Source organism: Sebastes umbrosus, chromosome 12 (genome assembly GCF_015220745.1).
Source record: "Sebastes umbrosus isolate fSebUmb1 chromosome 12, fSebUmb1.pri, whole genome shotgun sequence".
NCBI classification, from domain to species: domain Eukaryota; kingdom Metazoa; phylum Chordata; class Actinopteri; order Perciformes; family Sebastidae; genus Sebastes; species Sebastes umbrosus.
Genome location: NC_051280.1, coordinates 30884151 through 30900610, shown reverse-complemented (window position 1 = coordinate 30900610; position 16460 = coordinate 30884151). Strand labels below are relative to the sequence as shown.

The following is a 16460-nucleotide window of genomic DNA, read 5'->3' as shown; positions in this document are numbered from 1 at the left end:
ACAATGTGACAATGGAACAAACAATTGACTTCACTTCTTGGTAATAAACGTTCTTTGGTCAAAGTAGAGCCCGTAATGTTTGATTGACAGCTGATCTCTGAGCAGTGAAGACATGAAAAGAAAAATCAGCTCTGCAGCAACAAGAGTTAAAAGTATTTCAGTTTTATATTAAAGCATGTGTATCAAAAGCATTCATCATATAAGTGATGTGTAACAATATATACATAGTTACAAAGTTGATGTCATCACTGACGTTGTTGCTGCTGTGTTTATTCCTAGATGGAGTGTTAATGGAGCAGCTACAATGTTAGCATAGCCTGGCAGTGATCGATCCGAACTCCGTTCAGAAAACAAGCATTTAAAAAGTTGTTTGCTCGTCGTCTTACGGACAGACCTGACAAAGCATGAATTCGGTCTTTTTACCAATCAACATCATAATGTCGTTATTTCGGCATCATTTTTATCCGTTTTTTGCAAATTAAATCACAGCACAGTCTGTTTATTTTGGGTTCATACCACAATAGCGACGTGTGGCTTGCTAATTTGCTTCTTGCTTGGTGTGAATGCACGGTAAACACAATACGAAGCACAACGTAGCGTAACTTAAACAAACATAAACAACAGCACGATGTAATGATTCAATGAACCGCTGACACAATCCCAGAAAACGTGAACACTTCTGTCTATTTCAGTTTACACAACTCAGCAGTGGTATCATCATAATAAAGCCAAAGTCCAGCATAGAGAGGCTCAGTGAATGTGGTCTGGACTCTGTGGAGGAGAGTCATGGTTTCAGAGACGCTGTAGAAGGACAGAATACCTGCACTGTGATCCAGATACACTCCTACTCTGGAGGACAGAGGACCTGAGACGGGGGTTTGGACATTGTTGTACCAAAATGTATAACTGTTTTGGTAACAAAATAACGCCCAAGATTTGTCATTGTATCCAAACACAGATTCATTCACCCCCCCTGCTCTGCTGATACTCTTGTATGCGACTGCTACATAAACTCTCCCTCTCCTCTCCACCTCCCAGTAACAACGTCCAGTCAGACTCTCTCTACTCAGGACCTGACAACAATCAGTGAATCTGTCTGGGTGACTAGAATAAGACTGTTGTTGTCTCATAAATGTTGCTTTTCTGTTCCCCTCAGATAATAACAGCAGTGTGTGTGCTGTGTTTGGATCCAGTGTGATTTCTCGTGAATACTTTAAGAATCCAGCTCTGGTCTTGGGCTCTGGTTGTGACAGTAAAACATCCACTTCAGTCACTGTCTGTGAGACGTTTGTCCATTTCTCTCTCAGAACGTCCTGTAGTTTATCTCTGACTTCTGACACAGCCGCCGTCACGTCCTCAAAGTAGCTCAGAGGACGGATATTGATGCTGGATGAGTGTGTAGAGTCACTGAGTGGTGACAGTGAGGGGTAGTCGAGTAGAAACTGGCCGTGATCCTCTGTGTGTGACAGCAGCTTCAGCTCAGCGTCTCTCCTCTTCAGCTCAGTGATCTCCTGCTCCAGCTTCTCCTGAAGCTCTTTGACTCGACTCACTTCACTTTCCTGCTGGGATCTGACCTGCTGCTTCACATCACAGCTTCTTTTCTCCATGAGACGGATCAGCTCGGTGAAGATCTTCTCACTGTCCTCCACTGCTTTATCAGCAGAGCGATTGACAGCCTCCACCTCCTGTTGGAGCAGCTTCACATCTTTCTCTCTGTCCTGGATCCTCTGCTGGATGCTGAGTCGACTCACCTCCAGCTCTCTCTGCCTCTCGGTCCTTTCTGCTGCAGCTGAGACGGTGTCGTGGCCTTTATGTTCATCCACAGAGCAGAGATAACAGATACACTGCTGATCAGTACGACAGAACATCTTCATCATCTCATCGTGACGAGAGCAGATGTTCTCCTGGAGCTTCTTGGAGGGCTCCACCAGCTTGTGTTTCTTTAATTGAGCCACATCGTAATGAAGCTGGAGGTGTTTCTCACAGTAAGAGACCAGACACACCAGACAGGACTTGAAGGCTTTCAGTTTCCTCCCAGTGCAGACATCACAGGCCACATCTTCAGGTCCAGCATAGCAGTGATCAGCAGGAGCAGCTTGGAGTCCAGTCTTCTTCAGTTTCTCCACTAAATCTGCTAACATGGTGTTTTTCATCAGGACAGGCCTCGGTGTGAAGGTCTGCCTACACTGAGGGCAGCTGTAGATCTTCTTCTCATCCTCTCCATCCCAGAAGCCTTTAATACAGTTCATGCAGTAGCTGTGTCCACAGGAAGTAGCCACCGGATCCTTCAGTAGATCCAGACAGATCGAACAAGAGATTGCTTCCTGGTCCAGCTGAACTCCTTTCTGCGCCATTTCACCTCTCAGTAGCAACGACTGTCTGAGTTTCACTTCCTGAGAACTGACACTAGTTTGAGCTCTGACGTAATCATCATGTGTTATGTTGGTTACACCCTCCTTCAAACTGTAGATCTGAAGGGGAGGGAACAAGGAAATAAATAGACAGTGGAGCTGTCTGTGTGTGAGAGCAGGAAGAGGAGGGAGGAGTTATCAAGCTGTGATTCATTCCAGGACGAGGAGCAGCACGACTGACTACGTCCCAAATCACATACTTTTCCTTTTTACTTTTAGTCCATGCAGCTGCCCTTACAAAGTACGTACTGTTACATGCAGTATCGGGACATACTACTTTGCTTTGAACTTTGACCCTCTTGCTCATATATCTGCTGTGCAGAGGATTGTGGGTCAGAACAGCCAGAAAAGCATGCTGGCTTTCATTCTGTAAAATGTGACCAGATGTAGTAGGACATCCTGGTAGCTTTGGCATACTGCATTTTGACATACTATGTATTGGGACATGAAAAATATTTTTTTCTGGCATACTAAGTAGTATGGTAGTATGAGTATTGGAACGCACAGTATGTTTCCTCATTTACAAACGGAGCCTCGGTTCAAACCTGCTCCACATTTGAAAACATTTCAGCTTTCAGTTGTAAAATATTTCTTGGCTCCTCAGGCTTTGGTGATGGCTCCACATTTCTCATAAAGTCTTCCTCACCCGGGACAGAAACCCGGTGTGGGCAACGGACTGCTGTACGGGCAGCCGTTTACAGACAGACTAGTGACACATTACACACACTCCTGAGGCTGCAGTGATTGTTTTTAAGAAATCTCATAAGCCATTGTTTTACTGCATAATTTTTCGTTTTAACAAAATTGCCATTTTGGGAAAAAAAAACAAACAAACATATTTCAGGCATGACAGGCGCACTGAAGGGATGGGAAATATTCAAAAGAAAAAGGAAAATAGGTGAAATGTGTACAGGAACTAAAAACAGGTGCAGCAGGACTGTACTAGCATATGAATGATGTCAGAGCGGCTGCTGTTAAAGAGTGAAGTTAAACAGTTTCAAGGCCACAAAGTCGTCGTTGCTTTTTGTTTTAAGTCATGACGCAGAGGTGTCGCTATTTTGCATGGCAGCAAAATGAATGTTGACAATGGCTGTATCTGTGGAGGTGTGAGGCTTCCCCGGAGGTCACAGCTCTTATGGACTATTTTTAAGACCACGTCCACATTAAGCTGGCTACATTTGAAAACAGTCTTCTCCTCTGTGAGGATGGAGAGCAGGACGCAGATGGACGTTTAACTAGCTGAGACTCAGCACAGTAACTGGGCTCTCACAAGAAGAGACTTTTATCTGCCTCTCAGTTGTTTTGGTGCATTTTTCACATAAGTTTTCAGATTTATCTGCCTTAGTGTGGACGTAATGCAAGTCTTTTTTAATTGTTGTCCCACCAATATCGGACGTTGGCACGCCTGTACTCATCCCTCCCCCATTTCTCACCTCCAGGTGATGAGTTCAACCAATGGGGAGCTGAATACAGACGACCCCACTGCAGGACACTCCAACGCACCAATCACAGCCAAGTTTCTCGGGAGTTTCCAGAGGCGCGCGAGACACGTCAGACGCCCATGATTTGTGTAAAGTAGCCTGGACCTCAACTTAATGCAAATGAGGAGCGGTGGTCGTGACGCTCCTGGTACATGTCCACGCTTCCTATTCATTGTCTGTGTAAGCAGCTGTGAAATGCATTCTGGTAGCGTGGCGGCGCAATACGAGACACGGATGGTACGTGTCCACAGGGGCGTTTTTTATCACGAGGTGACGCAACCTTTGATGGGCTGCCACTAGAAACAAGGCTCTCCCCACCTGATTGGACGAACACTTTCCCTCCGTGGGCTGCTGCTCCCAGCTTTCAAACCGGAACCAACATGGTGGCTCGTTTGTAAACTTTTTTCTCTTATTTCACGAAAATAGTTCCCCGAAATGTGTTTCTGAAAACATCTGAGGCGAGAAATAAGCCATGCAGTTGCTGAATCTCTTTATTTTTAATCGACAACAGTTAGTGTAAAACGGTCCCTGGGCGTTTCCAGAGGCGGCGAGTCGCGTCAGGCGGCAAAGTCAACACCTCCTAAAGCACTGCTTTTTAGAGTAAACAGAATGACTAAACCACAGGAAGTTGTGGGGAGAGTCACGGAAGCAACTTGTTGAGCCGTGGTTTGTTAATAATCTTGTGATTACAGAAGTTGGTCTAATGGTACGTGTCCACAGGCTCCGCCCTTTCCACGCTTCCCATTCGAGGCCCAGGCTACTTTAACAATATGCTGACAGTTCAAAACGTCAGCTTGTTCTCTCTCTGATGCTCTCATTCTTCAGAAGCACTCTGTTTTTAGGTTTTTGTCAACATTTATTTTTATTATTTTCTGCTCTGGAGGTCAGAAAGTGACTTCATCCACGACCATTTTAGATTGACAGTAGATAAACAGTGTCCTTCACCAGAGACAGTCATAAGTCAGGGCATTCCTGGAATATTACTTGAGATTTAAACCACTTTTTACATAGACGGGGAATTATATAAGTTGGTGATTTTCTTCTTCTTTGAATGTATTTAAAGGCTGTTAAAGTTAACGCGATAACGGAAATTTGTTTTAACACCGCTAATTTCTTTAATATATTAACGCAACTTGCAATTTTTTAGATTGTACCGTGCTCAGTTTTAAAGCTAGAGTGAAGATACTGGTATCATGAAACTAGAAAACCTGATGAATCCATCGGTACCAACCATGTCATACTAGCTTGTCGTGAAGGAGGTTAAATAACGCTCCAAACTTTGGCGAGGAAAAACTGTCATGGCCATTTTCAAAGGTGTCCCTTGACCTCTGACCTCCAGATATGTGAATGAAAATGGGTTCTATGTTTACCCACGAGTCTCCCCTTTACAGACATGCCCACTTTATGATAATCACATGCAGTTTGGGGCAAGTCATAGTCAAGTCATCACACTGACACACTGACAGCTGTTTTTTGTTTGCCATGTTATGATTTTAGTCTGTTTTAAATGCAGTACCTGTGAGGGTTTCTGGACAATATGTGTCATTGTTTTGTGTTGTTAACTGATTTCCAATGAGTAAGTCAAATGAGAAATGATCTCAACGTGGCTGCCGGGTCACAAACTTTCTCATTTTCCAGCTAAACAGTTCACTACAAGATAATTCTGAAAACATTTGAGGAGAGAAATAGGCATCACAGTAACAGAATATTGATTCATATTTCATCAGCGCTGCCTAGTTTGACCGTCTGATTGGAGTTTGTGATTGACAGCTGCCTCTGTTGAATGAACAGCCAATAGGAACGCTCTCTCTCTGAAGTGACCTGTGATTGGCCAAAGTCTCCCGTCACGGGTTAGATTTTCTAAAGTCTGAAAACAGAGCCATGAGGAGGTGCAGAAGTCTCTCAGAACACTTGAATTACAATATGCTGAAAGGTTATTATGCAATTTTTGCCCAATGATGCCAACACAAATATACTGCCTACTGCCGCTTTAAGAAAACATCTCTGTTTGGTCCCCGTAAAAATCAAACCATAATCATTTTACTGTGTTTCTTTAAATGAAAATGAAAAATGATCACTCTCTCATATCCCAATTGATTTCATGTCTGTTAATGATGCTTTGTGTGTTGCAGGTGCTGCTGTTTCTTCAAGAGGAGGAAGAGGAAAGCTCTCCAGAGACACAAATGAAGACGAGAGAGAAACCCTGGTCTCTTTGTGCTTTCTCTCTCTCTCTCTCTCTCTCTCTCTCTGTCTCCGTCTCTAGCCCTCTTCATATAACCCTCTCTTTCCCCCTCAGTCCCCCCCCTCCCCTTCTGACCCTCATTCTCTGCTGTCGGAGGTCCTGTAGTTTACCTTGGGTCGGCTGGACTGGCTGGACCACCGGGCAGCAGAAGATGTTTGCTGAGCTGATCTACTGGTTTTCGCTGCTCTGGAATGAGCAGACAGACAGTAACGCGTTTGCTGTTCCACCTCGGAGCTTTAACTGTGGACTAGCTGTACCAGCGGTGGAGTCTTCGTGTTTTTATGGTCACAAACTGAAACTGGATCAACACAAACTGCTTGGGGGGGGGGGGGGACAAGTGACCACAAACACACAGTTGATAGACTGATTGGCTGACAGACTGGATTCAGCTGGTTTCTGGCTATGTTTTTGTTGTGTTTTTTTCTTCCTTACTGACTGGTTCAGAGGAGTGTATTTCTGTGGAGATGGACAACAAAAGGATGGGAAGCATCGAGACTGTCGGACCACACAAAACACACACACACACACACATATGTACAAACACGCTGCACACTTTCTCGAGCTCATCGTAAAGAGACTTCATGGACAAAAAGATGCAGCTCTCGCACATAGTCTATAAAGTTTTTATTCCCTCGGGTCAAAGGAAGTACACATTGAGCGGCTTGGTCTATTTCCTGCAACGGATTGAGCTCCGTGTACTTCTCAGACACATTCACCCCCCCCAAGAGGAAGACAAACCCTCACAACCACCAGAATCAAACGTTTTAAAACAGATGTTTATGTGAAAACTATGCTTTTCCCTGTTTTAATTTGTAACTAAAAAGAAGACTGTCTACAATTTTTTTTTTTTTGTTTGTGTCTTTTTGAGTTCAAAAAGTTTGTGTTTAGTAGTTTGGAGTGTTCCTCAAAATGTTTTTTTTTTTTTTTAATAACTTGTATTTTTAATTTTCTGTTTTTTTTTCCTCTTTCTCTCTGGGTTGGAGGATGGAAAGTCTGATATCTCCATTAAAAAACAACCAAACAAAATAAAAGCTGATCTTTATTTAAGGGTTTTTTCATCAACAATATTTTCCAGTGTTTGAGGGCTTCAGTAGGCAACACGTTTTTTTGTATCATCATCACAAAAGTCACATAATAACCTTTCAGCATATTTTAATTCAAGTGTTCTGAGAGAAAACTAGACTTCTGCTCCTCCTCATGGCTCTGTTTTCAGTCTTTAAAACATCTAGCCCGTGACGGGAGACTTTGGTCAATCACAGGTCATTTCGGAGAGAGAGCGTTCCTATTGGCTGTGCTCCGGCTGCTGGGCGGTGCTTGTTATTTCCTCAACAGATCTCAACATGGCTGCCGGGTCACAAACATTTTCATTTTACAGCTAAACACTACAAGATAATTCTGAGAAAAAAATAAACAGACTATGCATTGGAATAGTGATTTGGAGGTTGAATACCATGAACACCAAATAAGTTTGGATCCGGTGTGATTTCACGACAAATCCTGTTCTTTGACTGGTTACAAACAGCTGACTGACAACAGGGAGTTATCAAACTAAACTGTCCTGAAATATTTAAATGGCTTTATAATAATTTTTTTCACATATTTAACGATCTACTTTGAAGCATTTGTGACAAAACGGTTCAACTTCAGGACGTCATCCTGATCCAAAGCAGCCTGGAGCTTTGTATGATACCCTGGAAACAAGACAGGAAGAGAAGACTTAGTTCATTCTTGTTTATTGATTATAGAAACCTTCAGTTTGTTCACACATCCCATCAGTAAAGTCTGATAAATGACTCTTGTTACAATGATTTCACGTACAGATTCATTTTCATCCACACAATCAGTTTGTTTGAGCAGAATCTCAGCGATGTAACAGAGAATAATGATTTCCTTATTGATTATGATCATGATAATTACAGTTTCATTAAACATCTTAGTATCTCGTTTGTACGTCGATCTGGACGACAACATTTAGTCTGCCCAACAAATAAATGTGATTCTAGATATCTTTACAAAAAGTGGTGAGAACAGAATATCTATGATAAGAAATAAATCACTAGACCTTCCTTTAAGACCCGTGCAGTGGAAGAGAAACAACAACACACACACACACACATATATATATATATACAAATATTCATCAAACATTTAGAGCACAGAGAAGTTTACATTTTCATGCAGAGAAATATCAGTTCAGGTGAACAAAGATCATCATGAGCAGTGAAACAGACACAGGAAGGAGCTCCACCTGAAGACACTCACACATTTACAGAACAACTCATGAGAAGATGTCAAAGCAAAGAGTGTAGAAGCAAAGAGACGCAACTCTGCTGCTTTTTTGACAACAGCCGCTGCCACCATTTTGGACTGAAAACGCTTCTTATATTCATAATATTTTATTGTTCAACACCGGCCGTTTTGGTAGAATGTGACAATAGAATAGAAATAATTTAGTTTTTACTTTTGTACTTTCACTTCTTGGTAATAAACGTTCTTTGGTCAAAGTAGAGCCCGTAATGTTTGATTGACAGCTGATCTCTGTGCAGTGAAGACATGAAAAGAAAAATCAGCTCTGCAGCAACAATGATGGACACCAGATAAGTTTAAGAGTTCAAACACAGAATTTAACCCTTAAATGACTTCTGTCTATTTCAGTTTACACAACTCAGCAGTGGTTCCATAACCTGTAAGCCAAAGTCCAGCATAGAGAGGCTCAGTGAATGTGGTCTGGACTCTGTGGAGGAGAGTCATGGTTCCAGAGATGCTGTAGAAGGACAGAATACCTGCACTGTGATCCAGGTACACTCCTACTCTGGAGGACAGAGGACCTGAGACGGGAGTTTTGACATCGTTGTACCAAAATATATAACTGTTTTGGTCACAACGTAACGCCCAAGATTTGTCATTCCGTCCAAACCCACATTCATTCGGCCCCCCTGCTCTCCTGATACTCTTGTATGCGACTGCTACATAAACTCCTCCCCCTCTCCTCTCCACCTCCCAGTAACAACGTCCAGTCAGACTCTCTCTACTCAGGACCTGATTAAATACAGTGAATCTGTCTGGGTGACTAGGATAAGACTGTTCTCTCATAAATGTTGCTTTTCTGTTCCCCTCAGATAATAACAGCTGTGTGTATGCTGTGTTTGGATCCAGTGTGATTTCTTGTGAATATTCTAAGAATCCAGCTCTGGTCTTGGGCTCTGGTTGTGACAGTAAAACATCCACTTCAGTCACTGTCTGTGAGACGTTTGTCCATTTCTCTCTCAGAACGTCCTGTAGTTTATCTCTGACTTCTGACACAGCCGCCGTCACGTCCTCAAAGTAGCTCAGAGGACGGATATTGATGCTGGATGAGTGTGTAGATTCACTGAGTGGTGACAGTGAGGGGTAGTTGAGTAGAAACTGGTCGTGATCCTCTGTGTGTGACAGCAGCTTCAGCTCAGCGTCTCTCCTCTTCAGCTCAGTGATCTCCTGCTCCAGCTTCTCCTGAAGCTCTTTGACTCGACTCACTTCACTTTTCTGCTGGGATCTGACCTGCTGCTTCACATCACAGCTTCTTTTCTCCATGAGACGGATCAGCTCGGTGAAGATCTTCTCACTGTCCTCTACTGCTTTATCAGCAGAGCGATTGACAGCCTCCACCTCCTGTTGGAGCAGCTTCACATCTTTCTCTCTGTCCTGGATCCTCTGCTGGATGTTGAGTCGACTCACCTCCAGCTCTCTCTGCCTATCGGTCCTTTCTGCTGCAGCTGAGACGGTGTCGTGGCCTTTATGTTCATCCACAGAGCAGAGATAACAGATACACTGCTGATCAGTACGACAGAAAATCTTCATCACCTCATCGTGACGAGAGCAGATGTTCTCCTGGAGCTTCTTGGCGGGCTCCACCAGCTTATGTTTCTTGAATGGAGCTGAGTCATAATGAGGCTGGAGGTGTTTCTCACAGTAAGAGGCCAGACACACCAGACAGGACTTGAAGGCTTTCAGTTTCCTCCCAGTGCAGACATCACAGGCCACATCTTCAGGTCCAGCATAGCAGTGATCAGCAGGAGCAGCTTGGAGTCCAGTCTTCTTCAGTTTCTCCACTAAAACTGCTAACATAGTGTTTTTCATCAGGACAGGCCTCGGTGTGAAGGTCTGCCTACACTGAGGGCAGCTGTAGATCTTCTTCTCATCCTCTCCATCCCAGAAGCTTTTAATACAGTTCATGCAGTAGCTGTGTCCACAGGAAGTAGCCACCGGATCCTTCAGTAGATCCAGACAGATCGAACAAGAGATTGCTTCCTGGTCCAGCTGAACTCCTTTCTGCGCCATTTCACCTCTCAGTAGCGACACTAGTTTGAGCTCTGATGTAATCATCATGTGTTATGTTGGTTACACCCTCCTTCAAACTGTAGATCTGAAGGGGAGGGAACAAGGAAATAAATGGACCGGGTTATCAAGTTTTGCTTCATTCCAGGACGAGGAGCAGCACGACTGACTACGTCCCAAATCATATACTTTTCCTTTTTACTTTTAGTACACTGCAGCTGCCCTTACAAAGTATGCACTGTTGCATGCAGTATACACATAACTGGGACATACTGGCTGTGTTTGAGAGCAGGAAGAGGAGGGAGGGGTTATCAAGGTTCATACCAGGAAGAGGCTCACTGAGCAATAGAAGTCATTTCGATATAACCTCTATGCAGTAGCTCCAGATTAGCTCTGATATAGAGCAGGATTTATTGGCCAGGTGTAGCCCAGTTCTACGCTATATTTTTTAAAATGTCATGCATGTTTTAAAAAAACATACAAGCCTGTAAATATTTAACATAAACACTGCAAACCCCTGTGTTTATAGTATAACTGTGTTTTTGTTGTCATATACACAGATTCTGTTCACTCATATCCCAGATTATAATGTTACATTGAATAATAGACGTCTTAAAGGGTTGTGCTTTATACACATTTTATCTTAAACTATGTCGTTAAAATTTAAGGATATCATTTTGAAAGATGTGTCACAATTCAAATATGAATTGAGAATTTGCACTGACATCAATTCCTCAAAGTAAGCATGCACAAAATATCCAGTAGTGACGCTCTACTCAGCTGCTGCACTGCGTGACCACCGAGACCATGACGCCTTGCCTTCTCTGCACCGACGGTGACTGCTCGGCCAGGACGGAGCAATCTGATTTAATAACTCCATTACAAAATTCACAATTATTAGTTGCATTTTTGCCGTGCTCTTTTGGGCGTTTTGAGAATGCATGACGTCTAGCTCACTAGGTAGCTAGCTAGCTATAGAGTGCTACAGGAATGAGTCCTAAAACCTGGATATGAGTTAGTATTTTAGCACTTCTGGTTCTCTCGTCTGGAAGTCGGTGGGTTTGTTAGTTGCCTGAAATAAGGTCTGTGGTTAACACAAGACTGAAGAGATTATCCTTTTGTTCTACGACAGGGTGACCATATTTTCAAACCCCCAAACCAGGACCCTTAAATGCAACGCACATTCATTCATGGGCGCGCACATGCTAATATGCACGCCGTTTTCATCAGGATAGCCAACGTGGCGCACCTGTGGTGCATTTGAGCACGGAGTGGGATCAGAAAGAAGGCATTATAGGGGGGGTTCATTAGATCTAGCTAGAATCAGATTCTGATGTGCAAGATGCAAGTAAAATCATATCTAAAATTTAGTCCTCCACCGCTAACCTCTGGGACAGCTTACCTTTTCATATCAACAGCTCAGACAAACAGAATGATTTACATCGCTGCTGAACCTCTTTTTGCTGGTGTTTCATTAAGTTTATTTTCTGTTGTGCTGCAACTCCTTTACCGCTATTATGTGCACATTATTACCTCCTTCAAGGCCCGAGGTTATGTTTTCATCGGCGTTGGTTTGTCTGTTAGCAGGATTACTCCAAAAGTTCGCAATGGATTTGAATGAAATCTTTTGGAGGGCTGGAGTGTAGCACAATGAACAATCCATTAGATTTTGGTGGCGATCCGGATCATAATCTGGATTCAGGAATCTTTTTAAGAATTCCGATCAGCCTGAGCATTAAGACCACAGGGTATAACACATGCGCAGTCTATCTGATGAAACGTCGACCGCACCTCCCTCCTTCTTCGAGCAGAGAGATACATGTGTGGATGTGTGGCGAGACATCGAGCTGCGACAGGATCTGCTGGCCGTCCGCGGTGAGGAAGAAAAAAAGAGTTAGATGACGGGATGAGAGACAACGTAGTGTGACATTATACAGACATAAGAAGGCTGCTGAATGAGAGAGGCTTCCACCGATACGTTACACGGAAACACACCGGGTTAATAACAACCCGACCACCTCACGGTACCGCCAGCTGTGAGCTGTGATCTGTTTTTAAAGTCAGGCACATTGGCAGAGGTCTGCGCTCTCCGAGTGCCAATCTAGTGTTTATTGTTTCTACTCTGTTCTTATTGTTGCTTGCTTTATTTTCATTGTCATCATGTACATGTTCAGCACTGCGGTTGTTTTTAAAAACGTGCTGAGAGAGATAAACACAAAAAGTGTCAAAAATGATGAATAGTGACCTTTCATTCATTCCAGGAACAAAAACAGGATGAATGTGAAATGCCATAAACCTAAGATGGTAAAAGGTGAGGGTCAACCAAGACCTACACACCACCCAGACACCCTGAAGACACTCTAATAATTAAAGACACAGATGTGAGTTGTTTTTTGTCATCAAGTTTTCTCTATAAAACCTCCCTGGTCAAGACCTGTACAGCATCACTTGGGTAATACAATGCATTGTATTAATGTCACAAAAGTGTGAGGTTCTTATTTTGGATACCAGCAATTAAAAGGTGTTTCCACTGTTAAGAAAGAGACAATACAATATAATCAGTTTAAAAGATTTATTTAAACTGCGAAAATTATCACCATTAAAACAGATAAATAAAACCAGTTCAAACTGTGCTAATTGAAAAAAAACTACAATAAAATGTCCTTAAAATGGGGGTGCAAAGTCCAAGTGCACAGCGGGCAATAAATAGTTCAAGAAAGGGGAGTATTTGAGTCTAAAGATGTCAAGGGTGCAAGGGGGGTCCTGAGGCCGTCGGCTCCTCTGCTCCGGCCCTGCAGCTCTGCTGCAGCCCTCGTCGTCGTTGGCGCTACGGAGAGAAAACGGGAACCTCAGTGGCCAGCACACACAGTAGCAGCGGTTCGTCCGGTCCCTCGTCCTGGCCGCCCTGTCACTCTGTCGGCCGTGTTCCTGCAGCAGACCGTACTGGTGAAGCTGCCTCAGTTCCAAACTCGCGTGTCCAGCTCCGCTTCCTCGTTCCTGCTGGTTCTCTACCTCTGTTCCTTCCCCCTGCACACCTGTCCATAATCAACTTAAAAAGAAGCCCAGCGTCTCTGTGTGTCAATCAATTAGTCACAGCTGTCTCTCACCAGTTAATCACTTTGATCCATAGTCCATTCCAGTTAAAAACAGCACAGTAAAACCAGATATGAAACGTAAAAACCCATGCCATAATAGAACGGGTAAACATGCAACACCACAACATCAATAAAAACAATATAAGAAATGCATATACACACATGATAAAACCCATAATAAATAAACGTGCAATACTGGATCAAGTGATTAAACAACTGCATCTCCCTGTGACATTAACAAGTTTAGATTCAAGGAAAGGCAGAGGTTCTGTAGGACATCTGAAGCTCAAATGTGTCCATCATTTTAGGTCATCAGCCTGAAAACCCACAGTAGTCATCATGGTAAAAAAGTGTTATTAAATTTTCTCAAAGTCTGCTGTTTTATGGAAAAGAAGCATGAACTACAAGATTCTCACTTTTATTGTAGATTTGTTCAAAAGAAAAAGCAGTAGGAAGAAATTCCCCAAACTTCCAGTTATCCAACAGCATTTTAAGCATGTGCTCTTGTTCTTTAGTTTGCTCAGATAATGAAATGAAGAAGCTCTTCCACCCCAACAGATATGTGTTTGAGGCTTTGGAGCTCTGAACAAACTGGAAAAGGAGAACACTACATAGACTTGACTCTTTCTATGTTGTTGTCTTTAGTCAAAGAGCGTTAAACTGAATCAGAAACCAGCATCTCTGCTGACACCAACGTCAAACAGAAGCGAGTGTCAGAAACAACTTTATATACAGCTTTGCCATACACACACACACACACACACGCACACACACACACACACACACACACACACACACACACACACACAAAGCATCCTATTGGATGATTGCATCCTGCAGTAATCAGGCCGTCATCTGTGTCAGCTGTAGCGCCACCTGTCTTCACTCTGGAAGTATTCAGTGCCGTCTGGTGATCCACCTCATTGTGGCTCTTGTAATGCGTTTTACACAAAATCCAAGAGATTTGATGAATACACACTTTAAATCAATCTCATGTATTACAACAACAAAATAAATGCACATAAAGAAAGAGATGTAAATATCTAAAGAAAGAGATGTAGAGTCCATGTGGCAAGAAGGTTTCGTTCATGTATCCAAAACAGTTTAAAAAGCCATAAATCCACAACAATTGTGTTTAAATCTGCATAATACTGTTTGAATAAAGAACAAACAATAGTCCTGTTTGTGTGCTCTCCAGGTTGCTCAGAGAATCACCAAAGCACCACAGCTGTGGTTATACAGAGGAGACAACAAGCCCATGGAAATAAAACTTTCTGATAATAATGATAGTCATTAATTAATTGATAAAATGTGACATGAATTGATATTTTGTGTTTTAATTTTATTTAATTTATTTACTTTTGTTTTGTATTACTTCCCTTATTTACAATATATGGACTTGTGATTGTGTTCAATAACTATGATAACAAAATCCTCAAGTCACAACTTTCTTTCAACAGTTTTTGTTGTTATCAAAGTTTTGAGCCGGCCTGGAAATAAGTTATGTTACCTTTTAGTTTTAAACTTTTTTTCCTTTTTTTTAACAGAGACTGACTCTAAACATGAACACTGGACTTTGTGGTGTTTCAGGAGGAAAACTGCCTCAGTTATTCTCTCATAGTCACATTTCCTCCATCAGCTTTGTATGATACCCTGGAAAAAAGACAGGAAGAAAAGACTTAGTTCATTCTTGTTTATTGATTATAGAAACCTTCAGTTTGTTCACACATCCCATCAGTAAAGTCTGATAAATGACTCTTGTTCAATGATTTCACGTACAGATTCATTTTCATCCACACAATCAGTTTGTTTGAGCAGAATCTCAGCGATGTAACAGAGAATAATGATTTCCTTATTGATTATGATCATGATAATTACAGTTTCATTAAACATCTTAGTATCTCGTTTGTACGTCGATCTGGACGACAACATTTAGTCTGCCCAACAAATAAATGTGATTCTAGATATCTTTACAAAAAGTGGTGAGAACAGAATATCTATGATAAGAAATAAATCACTAGACCTTCCTTTAAGCCCCGTGCAGTGGAAGAGAAACAACAACACACAACACACACATATATATATATATATATATACAAATATTCATCAAACATTTAGAGCACAGAGAAGTTTACATTTTCATGCAGAGAAATATCAGTTCAGGTGAACAAAGATCATCATGAGCAGTGAAACAGACACAGGAAGGAGCGCCACCTGAAGACACTCACACATTTACAGAACAAGTCATGAGAAGATGTCAAAGCAAAGAGTGTAGAAGCAAAGAGACGCAACTCGGCTGCTTTTTTGACAACAGCCGCTGTCGCCATTTTGGACTGAAAACACTTCTTATATTCATAATATTTTAGTGTTCAACACCGGCCGTTTTGGTAAAATGTGACAATGTGACAATGGAACAAACAATTGACTTCACTTCTTGGTAATAAACGTTCTTTGGTCAAAGTAGAGCCCGTAATGTTTGATTGACAGCTGATCTCTGAGCAGTGAAGACATGAAAAGAAAAATCAGCTCTGCAGCAACAAGAGTTAAAAGTATTTCAGTTTTATATTAAAGCATGTGTATCAAAAGCATTCATCATATAAGTGATGTGTAACAATATATACATAGTTACAAAGTTGATGTCATCACTGACGTTGTTGCTGCTGTGTTTATTCCTAGATGGAGTGTTAATGGAGCAGCTACAATGTTAGCATAGCCTGGCAGTGATCGATCCGAACTCCGTTCAGAAAACAAGCATTTAAAAAGTTGTTTGCTCGTCGTCTTACGGACAGACCTGACAAAGCATGAATTCGGTCTTTTTACTAATCAACATCATAATGTCGTTATTTCGGCATCATTTTTATCCGTTTTTTGCAATTAAATCACAGCACAGTGTGTTTATTTTGGGTTTATACCACAA

General features: G+C 42.1%; 1 protein-coding gene and 1 long non-coding RNA gene across 2 annotated transcripts; one reads left to right on the top strand and one right to left on the bottom strand.

Annotated features, from left to right (window-relative positions):
• Nucleotides 1-683: 683 nt before the first annotated feature.
• Nucleotides 684-10464, bottom strand: LOC119499260 (E3 ubiquitin/ISG15 ligase TRIM25-like). The gene is made up of 4 exons (XM_037788527.1): nucleotides 8783-10464; nucleotides 7747-7825; nucleotides 6245-6320; nucleotides 684-2393 (listed from the first exon to the last, which is right to left on the bottom strand). The coding sequence occupies exons 1-4, from the start codon at nucleotides 10449-10451 to the stop codon at nucleotides 684-686; spliced, it is 3534 nt and encodes a 1177-aa protein (XP_037644455.1). The 5' UTR covers nucleotides 10452-10464.
• LOC119498227 lies at nucleotides 5783-7181 on the top strand. The gene is made up of 2 exons (XR_005209093.1): nucleotides 5783-5825; nucleotides 6025-7181. It is a non-coding gene; the product is annotated as an uncharacterized LOC119498227 (long non-coding RNA).
• Nucleotides 10465-16460: the final 5996 nt, after the last annotated feature.

What these genes read in the sequence shown, in the direction of transcription:
- LOC119499260 (XM_037788527.1), bottom strand. Translation starts at nt 10,451, where the DNA reads ATGGCGCAGAAAGGAGTTCAGCTGGACCAGGAAGCAATCTCTTGTTCG. An exon ending in TGAGTTGTGTAAACTGAAAT is followed by an intron (nt 7,826 to 8,782) that starts AGACAGAAGTCA and finishes TCTTGTTTCCAG; the next exon opens with GGTATCATACAAAGCTCCAG. An exon ending in TTTGTCACAAATGCTTCAAA is followed by an intron (nt 6,321 to 7,746) that starts GTAGATCGTTAA and finishes TGCTCATTCCAG; the next exon opens with AGCAGCGAAAACCAGTAGAT.